The sequence below is a fragment of the Setaria viridis genome, chromosome 8, assembly GCF_005286985.2.
Source record: "Setaria viridis chromosome 8, Setaria_viridis_v4.0, whole genome shotgun sequence".
Classification (NCBI taxonomy): Eukaryota; Viridiplantae; Streptophyta; class Magnoliopsida; order Poales; family Poaceae; genus Setaria; species Setaria viridis.
The window spans coordinates 36,285,189-36,298,287 of NC_048270.2; the positions used below are offsets into that span (position 1 = coordinate 36,285,189).

At 45.7% G+C, this 13,099-nt stretch overlaps 3 protein-coding genes across 3 annotated transcripts; all 3 read left to right on the forward strand.

Moving 5' to 3' along the window:
• Window positions 1-504: 504 nt before the first annotated feature.
• LOC117834607 (probable indole-3-pyruvate monooxygenase YUCCA10) lies at window positions 505-2,181 on the forward strand. The gene is made up of 4 exons (XM_034714147.2): window positions 505-1,204; window positions 1,469-1,702; window positions 1,780-1,902; window positions 2,011-2,181. Exons 1-4 carry the CDS (start codon window positions 590-592, stop codon window positions 2,179-2,181), a joined length of 1,143 nt encoding a protein of 380 aa, XP_034570038.1. The 5' UTR covers window positions 505-589.
• A 2,262-nt stretch (window positions 2,182-4,443) lies between these two features.
• LOC117834608 (GDSL esterase/lipase At1g28600) lies at window positions 4,444-5,823 on the forward strand. Its single transcript, XM_072295737.1, is given in 5 exon segments — window positions 4,444-4,696; window positions 4,793-4,936; window positions 4,939-5,004; window positions 5,093-5,244; window positions 5,338-5,823. Coding segments are annotated over 5 exon segments (1,101 nt in total).
• A 3,548-nt stretch (window positions 5,824-9,371) lies between these two features.
• Window positions 9,372-11,637, forward strand: LOC117834609 (probable indole-3-pyruvate monooxygenase YUCCA10). The gene is made up of 5 exons (XM_034714149.2): window positions 9,372-10,040; window positions 10,293-10,526; window positions 10,606-10,728; window positions 10,821-10,985; window positions 11,065-11,637. Exons 1-5 carry the CDS (start codon window positions 9,426-9,428, stop codon window positions 11,635-11,637), a joined length of 1,710 nt encoding a protein of 569 aa, XP_034570040.1. The 5' UTR covers window positions 9,372-9,425.
• Window positions 11,638-13,099: the final 1,462 nt, after the last annotated feature.

Consider the following 13,099-nt stretch of genomic DNA (forward strand, 5'->3'; position numbering starts at 1 on the left):
GTGGACAAGTTCGGAGGGAGATTATAACTCTAAAATGATCATCTCTTGATTTTTGGGAAATAAATAACTCTTGAGGAGAATTATATTATGAAACTAATTCACACTTAAAAGATAAATTTCTTATATCGTGTTTCCAACTATTTCTGGACTAGACATAGCATTCAAACTGATATTCAATTCTATTAGCACACTGTACACAAAATGGGCGTAGTAGGTTACTCCTCTTTCTTAGTTTATGTTTCCCTATTTGTATCATAATTATTATAACACGCAACACATAAAGATGTCTTTCACCAAGCCATAATATATAAAGAAATATTTTTCCAAAAGGTCACCGTTTGATCCAACACTGTTAAACACACAAGTATCCATACTATGCATTGTCCTTCAACACAGTTTTTCCAAATTTGACAGCAGCCACTTTTCCATTCAAACAACTACAATGTACGCGTCAAAGTAACGCATATATACTCACCCTCTCTTCAACACTACACCTTGCACAGTCCATCAAGCAAACAACAATCACCATTTCCCCAAGTCCTATCGTCACATCTCTACCCAAACAGCTTCAGTAGCTCTGTTGTTCGCAATGGAGGTGCAGACCGAAGTCCTCATCGTGGGCGCAGGCCCAGCAGGCCTTGCAACGGCAGCATGCCTCACCCAACTTAGTATCCCTTATGCCATCGTCGAGCGTGAGGATTGCAGCGCATCCCTGTGGCGCAACCGTGCCTATGACCGCCTAAAGCTACACCTTGCAAAGGAGTTTTGCGAGTTGCCCCACATGTCATACCCGGCAGATGCTCCAACCTACATCCCAAAGGATCAGTTCGTGAAGTACCTAGACAATTACATCGAGCGTTTCGACATCCGGCCAAAGTACCATACAGCCATCGAGTCATGCTCATATGATGAAGTTAGAAAGTGTTGGTTTAGCATGGCACGTGACGTGACAACATCGGTGGCTGTTAGGTATACATCTAAGTTCCTTGTCGTGGCAAGTGGTGAGAACAGTGCAGAGAACATTCCGATGATCCCTGGGCTGCAAAGCTTTGCTGGAGAGGTTATCCACTCATCAAGATACAAATCAGGTTCCTCCTACTCAGGAAAGAATGTACTGGTGGTAGGGTGTGGCAACTCTGGAATGGAGATCGGCTATGACCTTGCGTCTCATGGTGCCAACACATCCATTGTTATTCGCAACCCAGTAAGTTTGTTATTCCATTTTGTATTTAAAAGCATGTATGCAACCTTAGTTAATTGTGTAACAAAGAGCTTACACTGAGGTGTAAAAGACCATTCAAAAAATAAGAGCTTAAATTTGTCATAAACTTTTTAAAGGAAACGTTACATACTCCTAAACATGAGAAAATTTAGGGTACTACTTCTAAATAGATGAACACTCTATGCACTTATAGGCTTTGTCGCTTTTACAAAAATATGTGTGTGTGACATTTTTGTGTGCTTGCAGGTACATGTAGTGACAAAAGAAATAATACGGCTGGGCATGACTTTGGTCCAACATACACCAGTGAATATTGTAGATGATTTTCTCGTAAGAATGTCAAATTTTGTGTTTGATGACCTGTCAAGGCATGGCATTGTGAGGCCAAAACTAGGTCCTCTCCTCCTCAAGGCAGAAACAGGTCGATCGCCTGTCATTGATGTTGGGACGGTTGGTTTAATTAAGAATGGCACTATCAAAGTAAGCATATTTCCTCATATGATAAAATTATATAGTAATGTTTCTTCATAAATTATTCAAGTTGTTTATCTCTTTAGGTGCTTGGAAATATTTCCAAAATCAAGGGCAACATAGTTGAATTTGAAGGCAGGAAAGAAAGCGCTTTTGATGCCATTGTGTTTGCAACCGGATATAAAAGCACCGCCAATAAGTGGCTTAAGGTAGCAACATCAATGTTTTGTTTTACCATGCAACTAAATTAATTTAGATAACAATTGTGTCATTCAGGTTTTAACAAATCAAAATAACTTTGTAATTTATGATTTCAGAATGGGGAAAGTATGTTGAATAATGATGGATTGCCTAAGAAAGAATTCCCAAATCATTGGAAGGGTGCAAATGGGCTCTATTGTGCTGGTTTGGCGAAGAGAGGCCTGGCTGGTATTGCCATGGATGCCAAGAATATTGCCAATGACATCTCGTCGAACTACCATGCATAAACATGTATTTTGATGAACTACATAGCCTTTAACTGTATTGTCAAAGGCAGTGGTGCTATCCTGTAGCTGTACTACGCGGCGCATATATGCTATAGATCAAGTTTTTTAATATAGATTTGTAAAAATGTTACCATGAGCATCATATATCATACTGTATAGTTGTCATTATTGTATAATTGTGGATTGCTATTATAAGTACATATGTTTCAGTGCTAAATGTTTTCATACTACTCATTTGAAATGATCACGACTAATTTAGTCAACATTTTGTGCTAATTTGCCTCCCAAACGGATTGCTGATATTTTGCAAAATAACCCCTATTTTTTTTGCAAATAATCCCCTAAACCGGGTTACATATAAATTAAACGGGATTCAAATATTTAAATATAGTAACCTACTAGATAAGGTGGTGACTATTGATCGTGATACATCCTTTTGCAAATAATCCCAAAGACAATACGAACAAAGATCATGGAGCCAAGGCGTGCGCGCATACTGCATGCCATCCAGAGCCGTGGGAGTCGACATGGCCGGTGCAGTGCATGTTCGTAAGTACGGATAACACACTCCGTCCCATGGTGCTGCCATACCCGACGAGAGCGAAGACAGCTTGTTATGGGGCCGTCATGCTTTGCTCAGTTGGTGAAGAAAAGGCCCTACACCAAATAAAAACATAGTAAGAATTGTCCCACATCTTTTGATCATATGTTCTTCTCCCTTTAAGTTCATCCATCCAATCTTAGTGTTGAAGAACACATAGAACCATGGAATGTGCTTAATGAAGGCCTCCATCATAGCACCATCTCTACCAAACTCTGCCCTTTAGTGTGCCCATCACATCATCAAGCTACATTTTTGCATCATGCATGACTCCATGCCATAGGGGAGATTAATTGTGCCACAATTCTTCACAATCTCCTCAATCACATCATTCCTACACATTGCCGTTGATTTTTAGAATATATAAACATTTAAATAATTAAAATAATCAGGAAAAAGAGAATGTTCGGCATGCGATGCGGAGGTAGTAGGCATGTACATCTATTTCATCAGAATATAACTGTGAATATAATAAAGTGGCATCTGTTTTGAAGAGTATGATACATTCAACATGCAAGAAGAGGAGCCTCTTCCTCTTTTACCTTTTGATGGATAGTCATGGATTCTCTCTAGTTTGGTAATCATGAATCCGAATGGAGAACAATGAGGTAGCCTTGAAAAGTTCCTCCTTTTTCTCCGGCCACTGGAGATTGAAAGAATAAGAGCATAAAGTTTTTTGTTGAAAACGTTTCAGCAGAGAATTCATGTTAGAATTGTTAGTCGTGAATTATTTGAAAACGTTAGTTTAGCAATCAATCTAGAGCTGCCTATAAAAAAGGAAACCCTATATCTGATATGAGTACGATCATGCGTTGGAGTTAGATCTAATAGGAAGATATATATTTCCCATATTTTCCCTATTGGATTTAAGAACATATAAAATAAGAGAAATATTAAATCTACATCCTAGGAGGTAATAATATCATTTGATCTACAGTCCACTGTCACCTTAGAGTACCATAGCAAAAACCTTAAAAAACCCATGTTGGTGAGTATAGTTAAGGACTGAAGAAATTTTGATCTTTGGTCATGTCACTGCTGGTAGATGAATATCTTCTGAAATTATTTTTCAGCCCTCAAGTCCGTATTCAATTCCATAGTAAATCATGTTAGATCTCTTCGAATTTATTCTTGATAGTATGGCCAATGTTGGGATAGAAATGTTCCATAATTGATAACAATGAGCATTATATATCTCTACTTCAATTTTAATGATGGATTCACTTTGGATCGATGATATAACCCTTGTCCATTTTACTGATCCTTTTTATATAAAAAAGGGATGTGCAGCCATTTATTGTTTTGGAGCGATGCTAGTATTTTCTATGTCAACACTGATAGAGTACATATATCTTCTTGAGGTGATTTTAACATGTGCTCGCATGCTCTTACTCCATAGGATATCTTCTTTGAGAAAAAAAAAGACTTCATAGCCTATCATGTTATATCTTGTCAGATTCTTTTAATTATGAAAGAAATATTTTCAGATTTTTCTAGATTACGGGCATTGTTGAGAAATGTTCCATAAATGTTAGTGGTCATTTAAATCTTTCTCCTTCAGGTAGTGTTGCAAGCTAGGGATACTGCTCAAGACTTTTATAAAAGGTGGTTGCCATCTGGAGAATGCAGAAAGAGAGAAGTGGCCTACTAGCTGTTTAGAGATGGCGAGCTTCAGTTGCCAGCAGCGCTCAGTCTCCCAGCGTATCTTCCTCGTCTCTGTCGTCCTCCTGCTGAACGCTTCCGCGGGGCTATGTAGCTGCTACAAGCGCATCTTCAGCTTTGGTGACTCCATCATCGACACCGGCAACTTCGCGAATGGCAAGGGCCCGCTCATGGAGTTCCCATTTGGCATGACATACTTCAAGCGCCCCACCGGGCGCATCTGCGACGGCCGTGTCCTCATCGATTTCTACGGTGAGTATCGTACCACAATGATCAATCAGTTTGTACATAGTATACTTGCATTGCTTGACACAGTGTGTGGTCATTGCTGTGCATTCTTGATCTCAGCTCAAGCGCTCCAGCTGCCACTGGTACCACCAAACCTGCCGGAGAAGGACACGGGGCTGTTCCCGAACGGCGCCAACTTCGCGGTGTTTGGCTCCACGGCGATGCCCCCGGAATACTTCCGTAGGTTCCACCACAGTGTGCCGTTGTGTGTCACCTGGGCATGCAGATGGGCTGGTTCAAAGATCTCATGCACCGGATTGCCCCCAACGACGGTATATACAGTGTATATATTACTCCATACACCGCATCCATGCATGCAATCGGTTGGTTATCCATTGCATGAACTATTCGATCTGTCAGATGCCAAGAGACGGATCCTTAGCGAGTCTCTCAACGTGCTGGGCGAGATCGGAGGCAATGACTACAACTACTGGTTCAGCGGCAATATGCCTCGCGAGCAAGCTGCCCAGTTCACCCCAGACATCATGGCAGCCATAGGCTCTTCCATCCAGGTGCCAACTCCTTCCACTTTCATCATTGTACAGCTGCGTGTATACTTACTTAGGCACTTAGCTAGCCATTTTAATGCATGCATTATTTTGCAGGAGCTCATCAACATGGGTGCCAAGGTGATCATGGTCCCGAACAACTTCCCCATCGGGTGCGTGCCAGCATCCCTGAGTAGGTACAGGAGCAACAACCGCGCAGACTACGACGAGCTCGGGTGCCTCCGGTGGTACAACGACTTCTCCCGGAGGCACAACCAAGAGCTCCGCCGCGTGGTCGACGGGCTCGCCGCGCGGAACCCCGGCGTGAAGCTCATCTACGCCGACTACTACGGCGCCGCCATGGAGTTCATCAGGGACCCGCACAGGTTCGGCATCGGCGACCCCCTCACCGCGTGCTGCGGCGGCGACGACCAGCCGTACCACACCGACAGAAACTGTGACAGAACAGCCAGGATCTGGGGCAACCCGAGCAGCTTCGCCAGCTGGGATGGTGTGCACATGACGGAGAAGGCGTACGAGGTCATCGCCCGGGGGGTGATCGACGGGCCGTTCGCCAATCCACCGTTGCTGAGGGCCTGCTAGCTAGAATTCTAAAGATGCCCCGAGCATTTTGCACGGGGATTTCAGGGGGTGTTTGGTAGTTATGGATCAATCCATTTCACTCCATGATCCAAAAAAAGAGAAGGAAAAAAGATCCAAAAAAAGAAATGAAAGTGAGGGGTTAGAAGACCATCATTCCTTAAACCAACGCACCCTAGTTAGTTTGTTGCATTTGAGATTTGTAAAGCTTTTTGTCATTTTCGAAAACTGTATGCAACAATACATTTATAGAAATAAAGGTTGGTGATTTTCTGGATGATATGATATGGCAGAGGATATATGTACTTACTCAATGCAATTTCACCCTACCAAAATTTAGTCCCCCAGCACGTTCTTATAGAAAAAAAATAGGCTATGTTCTCCCTCTCCTTTTTTAGAACAGCAGCTAATCACATGCCTAGATTTAGCCACCATTGTAACACTGAACAAATTTTGCGTAAAATAAAATTTAGTCATCTGGCTACGGTTCACGGTTAATTACTTCAGGTACCCTAGCAAAATCCCATGATTAACTTATCCACCATTGTAACACTGAACGAATTGCTTTCAGAAAAGATACGTTCATGGCGAGGCTGAAGAGGCACACCAGGGCGACAGGGCGTCGATGTGCCTCCGTCACCGAAGGAAGAGGATTCGATGAACACGAGGCCCTCCTCCGGCAGGTAGCCGCCGAGCGTGTACAGGAACGCCCCGCCGGGATGGTGCCCGCCAGGCTGTGCACCTCCACCGTTCCTCGTCTGGACTGTGCACCGTCCTCGCCGGGTCGGCCGGCCGCCGGCGCTCGGCCTCCGCCGCCCCGCGGAGCTCGCGAAATCAGTGAAGCACCGGGAGTAGCCAGTAGCGGCCGTCCATGCGGGTACAGGGATACAAGCACCGCTGTCGTCCCGTAGCGGCATGGACACGAGCCGCCCCGCGGCGGCGGCCGTCCGCGCGCGCCCAGAGCACGACGTTGCCGGTGACGACGAGCCGATCGAGCACGAGGGGCCACCGCCATTGCGACGCTGGTGGCCGGAGAGGGAACGGAAGGGAGGCAACGAAACGACGTGGTCTCTGCGCGTGGCGCCGCGGCCTGACCGTGCACGAGAGGAGGTCCCTGGCTCTAACGCCGGCGGCCGGTCCCTGGCTACCGCATTTTGCAAACGAGCCCCGCTATTCAGGGGGTTATTTGAAATGTTCCGGATGCGTATTTTTGACGGTCCTGTTAGCGATCCAATATTTTGCTAATTTTCAGGATATTTACTTTACTCATTCAATTCCACTTCCACACACCCTGTCAATCTGAAAACATGCTATTTTTATTTCAAAATCAGAATGCCGCAACCTAGACTTTTGTCGTGGATGCCATGATCCGCAACCCAACCTAGCCTTTTAGTGCGCCCGCGGCTGCACGATTGCACGCCTCAAGCTATTCGTACGAGTCAGAATTAATGTGTGTATTTCTTCGGATGATCCCTCCACCACTCGTATATTTTTACTTTTTAGTGAGTGCAGTTTGGCATGCCCACTGAATGACTTGTCCTTTGAAGTGTATTTATTTGCACGGGCGTCTTGTCCCGGCCCTGGAATCGTAGGAAAAGTCACATACATTATAATATCACGGGTGGAAAACCGAATATTAAACCTCATATCTCTCGAAAAACTAACCGGAATTAATTATTCAAGACTAAAGATAGACTAAAGAAAGATAGACTAAAGAGCTTCTTTAGTCTTGGGACGGCCGCCGTGCATGCTTCAGTGTCCTAGTGCAGCCATGCATGCTAAAGAAGGGGCCCCGGAGGTCGCGAAATCGATGGAGGACAGGAAGTAGCGACCATCCATGCGGGACACCAGCGCCGCGGGCGTTCCTTAGCGGCATGGACACGTGCTGCCCCGCGGCGGCGGCCGACCGTGCCCAGAGCGAGCACGACGTTGCCGCTAATTTGAAAATTTCGGGATGAGTATTTTTCACGTGGCCCCTAATTTGGATCGCGACCATTAATCGCGATCCAACGTTTTGCACATAACCCCTCGTATCGGTTCTGACTTCCCTGGGGTGGTTGATCGGAGGCTGGCGCGCGGCAATCCGGCGACGGCGGCGGGTGGAGACAGGCGAACGCCGGTCGCCGGCATCGAGGTCCTCCCGCTCACCATGCTCCTCGCATCTGAAGACTTGGTGTTGAACTCGACGGGCGATCGCCGCGCTTCCGTCCTGAAGGCCCGGCCGGCAGCTGAGCTGCGGCACCTGGTGCTCGGGCGCGGCTCGTGGAAGGACCTTGCAGACGATTGCGAATTCATGTCGGCGAAATTCAGGGTACATTTGATGGAAGCCCTGACCAACATCGTCAGGTGTCTGTCTGACAGGCCAGGCAGACAGTAGCCAACATTATCAGCTTAGCGGTTATACGGAAGTTATTCGAAAGAAGACTTGACGTCTTGCTGAATTTCAGATTGTGAATTTGCAGAGTGTTTAGAATTGAGTGCTCATATTCAGGCATTTTTCGCTGACAGGAGCACTCCGATGTTCTGGTAGATATTCAGCCATTCAGATTAAGAGTTTTCCTACCTGAATGTTCGATTCAGATCCTATTTCAGTGTGAACAGCACTGAAGAGAACTTGCTGTCTTGGTGATGTTGACGACGCGATGTGCAGGCTGCCGTCCTTGGTGGCTGAGATAACTTGCTGACCTGCTTGGATCATACTGAAAAAAAAAGGGTTCAATCCGACATTGCTTGGCCTTGCACTAGTGAAGAACCATGAAAACTGGTCAAAACCGGTCCTGAATTTTACTGGAGCACCAGCCAAATGCAACAGAAATTCACTGTGTGACCCACTGCAAAGAACAATCTGAACACTTCTAGTGTTATGTCCCTTGATGACATGATTGCTGACTACAAGCAGCAATTACTCATACAGAAAAAGGAATCATTGGTACTGATATCTTTCTTTCACAAATCCTAACACAGATTGCACTCCTTATAGTTGACACTTCGTGCAAAATTTTGGGGCCTCCGTTCTATCGCTAAAACTGAATACTCTGCCACTGATGTAGACAAGTTCAACGAGAAGCAGCTCTAATAAAATGAATAAATGATGACCTCTCAGTGATCCTACATATTTGCAATTTTGAAATAATGCTCGAGGAAAATTATAGTATGAAGTTAGCATATGCCTAAAAGATAAATTCCTTGTATCGTGTTTCTAACTATTTATGTGCTAGACAAAGCTTTCAAACCCATATTCAATTCTACTAACACAAAGTACACGGAATGCCCATAGCAGTTACTCTTCTTTCATAGTTTATGTTTCCCTATTTGTACAATATTTATTCTAATACACAGTCATAACATTCATAGAGAAACATTTTTCCAAAGGATCACCGTTTCATCCAACACACAAAAGCAGTGTCCTTCAACACAGTTTTGCCAAATTTGACAGCAACCACGTTCCCATTCAGTCAACCGCAATGTACGCGTTAAAGTAAGACATATATTCCCACCTCTCTTCAGCACACCTTGCAAATTCATCAAGCAAACAACAATCACCATTTCCACAAGTCCCTCTTCGCATCTCTAACCCCACAACTTCAGTAGCTCTCTTGTTCGCAATGGTGGTGCAGACCGAAGTCCTCATCGTGGGTGCAGGCCCAGCAGGCCTTGCAACGGCAGCGTGCCTCACCCATCTTAGTATCCCATATGTCATCGTTGAGCGTGAGGATTGTAGTGCATCATTGTGGCGCAACCGTGCTTATGACCGCCTAAAGCTACACCTTGCAAAGGAGTTTTGTGAGTTGCCCCACATGTCATACCCGGCAGATGCCCCAACCTACATCCCAAAGGATCAATTCGTGAAGTACCTAGACAATTACATTGAGCATTTCGACATCCGGCCAAAGTACCATACAGCCATCGAGTCATGCTCATATGATGAAGGTACAAAGTGTTGGTTCAGCATGGCACATGACATGACCACATCGGTGGCTGTCAGGTACACAGCTAGGTTCCTTGTCGTGGCAAGTGGTGAGAACAGTGTGGGGAACATTCCGGTGATCCCTGGGCTGCAAAGCTTTGCTGGAGAGGCTATCCACTCGTCAAGATACAAATCAGGTTCCTCCTACTCAGGAAAGAATGTACTGGTGGTAGGGTGTGGCAACTCTGGAATGGAGATCGCCTATGACCTCGCATCTCATGGTGCCAACACATCCATTGTTGTTCGCAGCCCGGTAAGTTTGCTCTTCCGCTTGCTATCAGAACTCTAGCACACATGCAGACCTTAGTTAATTGTGTAAAGGAGAATTTTAGAAATATAAAAGCTTAAATTTTTAACAAATTTTTTTCTAAGGAAATGATATATATACTCCTAAACACGAGAAAATGTATTGTAAGTGTACTTCTACTAAGATGAGCAATCTATGCATGTCTATGCTTCTGTGCTCTTACAAAATATATGTGTGTGACATGTTGTGTGATTGCAGTTACATGTAGTGACAAAAGAAATAATGCGGCTGGGCATGACTTTGGTCCAACATACACCAGTGAACATTGTGGACGACCTTCTTGTGAGGATGTCGGATTTTGTGTTTGGAGACCTGTCAAGGCATGGCGTTGTGAGACCCAAATTGGGTCCTCTCCTCCTCAAGGCAAAAACTGGTCGATCAGCTGTGATTGATGTTGGGACAGTTGGTTTAATTAAGAATGGCACCATCAAAGTAAGCATATTTCCTCATATGATAAAATTATATAGTAATGTTTCTTCATAAATTATTCAAGTTGTTTATCTCTCTTTAGGTGCTTGGAAATATTTCCAAAATCAAGGGCAACATAGTTGAATTTGAAGGCAGGAAAGAAAGCGCTTTCGATGCCATTGTTTTTGCAACTGGATATAAAAGCACGGCAAATACGTGGCTCAAGGTAGCACCATTAATGTTTAAATTAAATTTATAGAACAATTTGTGTGATTTTTGTTTAAACAAATCAATACATTTTGCAATTTATGATTTCAGAATGGTGAGAGCATGTTAAATGATGATGGATTGCCAAAGCAAGAATTCCCATATCATTGGAAGGGTGCAAATGGGCTCTATTGTGCGGGTTTGGCAAAGAGAGGCCTAGCTGGTATTGCCATGGATGCCAAGAATATTGCCAATGACATCTCGTCTAACTACCATGCTTAAACGTGATACCTAGATGATTTGGACAGAATTTAACTGTATTGTCCAAAGGCAGTGGTACGGTGCTATCTTCTAGCCTCTAGAAGCAGCGGACGCGTCGGAGTCGGTTGGAGAGTCCGAGCCGCGAAGGGACCCGGTATCGCCTAGGGTTGCATGGCATGGGCTCACCGCAACAAACAGCAGCATCGAGCCGGCGGCGAAGGTGGAGGGCAAGGCCAAGCCTGCGGCGGCGGAGGGCAAGACCAAGCCTGCGGCGGCGAGCAGCGTCGAGACGGCGGCGAAGGCGGAGGACAAGCCCAAGCGCAAGCCGGCGGCGAAGGTGGAGGACAAGCCGGAGCCAGCGGTGATCGCCGCCGGGACCGAGAGGGTGGATGAAGGTTTCATCCAGTACCTGCGGACGCGTCCCGTGCGTCGGCTCAGTCCTCTCCCCGAAATCCTCCGCAAGAACCGCCCCTGGCTTGTAGAGAGTTACCGAGCCGCTGTTGCCATGAGCAACGAGATGGAAGACCTGTACGAGGACATCTTGAGGCAGCACGACGAGAAGGGGTACGCCTTGGTGAGGGTCGAGCGCTTCGACAATGGCAAGAAGAGGTTGTATCGTCTCCCCGTGGAAGAAACTGCATGGGGTTTCGCTGGGGTATATGGCTAAGATGTTTATCCTGCTGTCTGCTGTGTCGTCTGATCTATCCGTGTGATGTTGCTAAATTATGGTGCTAAATTTGGAACTGTTTAAGTGGTTATTACGGTTCCTAGTGTTGCTGATACTGAATCTACCAGCTCTTCTATGTGTTCCACTTGTTTCGCAAGAGCTTTCGTTTGTCTGCGGCTCTGGCCTTTCTACCAGCTCTTCTATGCTGTTGGTTGTCGCCGTCATTCCGCATCGTCGCCGTCCGAGTACGTTCTCCGGTAATCAGAAACACACGCAAAAATGAACTCGGCGAGTACACCAGTCGATCGCTCTCCACCACGTCCACGTCGAAGCACAGGCGCTGAACTGCCCGATCAAGACGACACAATGCGGTCACCTGGAACACCGTGTTCGTCAGCGCGCTCTCCCACCCGCCCGTCCCTGCAACGCAAGCCACGACGATTGAGCTAACATGTACATTGGCATCTCGGCATGAACACAGGCAGATGAAGAAGATGTACCGGTGGTTGGGATGACGAAGGGGTCGGGTGCCAGGGGTGGTCTTGAAGCTCGGTTTCCTCACGTCCTCCAGGAGCGGTGCAATCACCTGCACGAGCCGGCGGTATTCCATCGGAGAAACGAGCAACTTGGACTGGTGGCACGTGAGGAACTGTATTGGCCAGGTGCAGGGGCGGCGGAAACGATTTGGCAGCACGCAGAATCGCGGAGAAACGAGCTGCGCGCATCTCTGGCGCCGAATCGCCAGGGGCGGCGCAGAACCGCGTAGGCTGGGGCAGCGCACGTGCGACTGAATCGGCGGGGAGTTTTTGGAAAAGAAAATCTAGGAGGGGGGTTTAAGCACAAAATTGTCCCACCTCTTGCCCCATCCATTGGATTCCTGTGTTCCTGATTGTTCGTTTCCAAGTTTCCACGGGTTGCTTGGTTTGCACCTAATACGTTGCCTACAGAATGAGGCTTGTGTAGTGTTAATTTAAGCAAAAATGGATGCATAAAACTTTGAATTCAAGATGAGTCTTGAATAATATATGCAAAATCTTGTAGAGTCTAAATGTGAATTGGACACAAGTAGTGTGGACCCTCATATTTGATAAGCGATGAACTTGCTGCTATTATCGAGGCTAAGTGGTAGTCACTACCAAGATATAGTCTCTATCATCATGTACTAGTGTTCGAACACATGTAGTCACCGAAATGGTGTAGACCTCACGGTAGAGGACGAGAAACTTGTTGCTATCGACATAGATACCTTAGACTCCACTATCATGTGTTTACATATTGCTATCGACATAGATACCTTAGACTCCACTATCATGTGTTGTACTAGTAGGTAATCACCATGTTGGTGTAGGCCTTGTTTGATTCATATTCAAAATTGGGTACGCACGCGTTGAGGATACTCATTATGTGCAAGTGTAGATCCCGCAGCACTATATATTATCATACTACCTTGTGTATGGCCAAT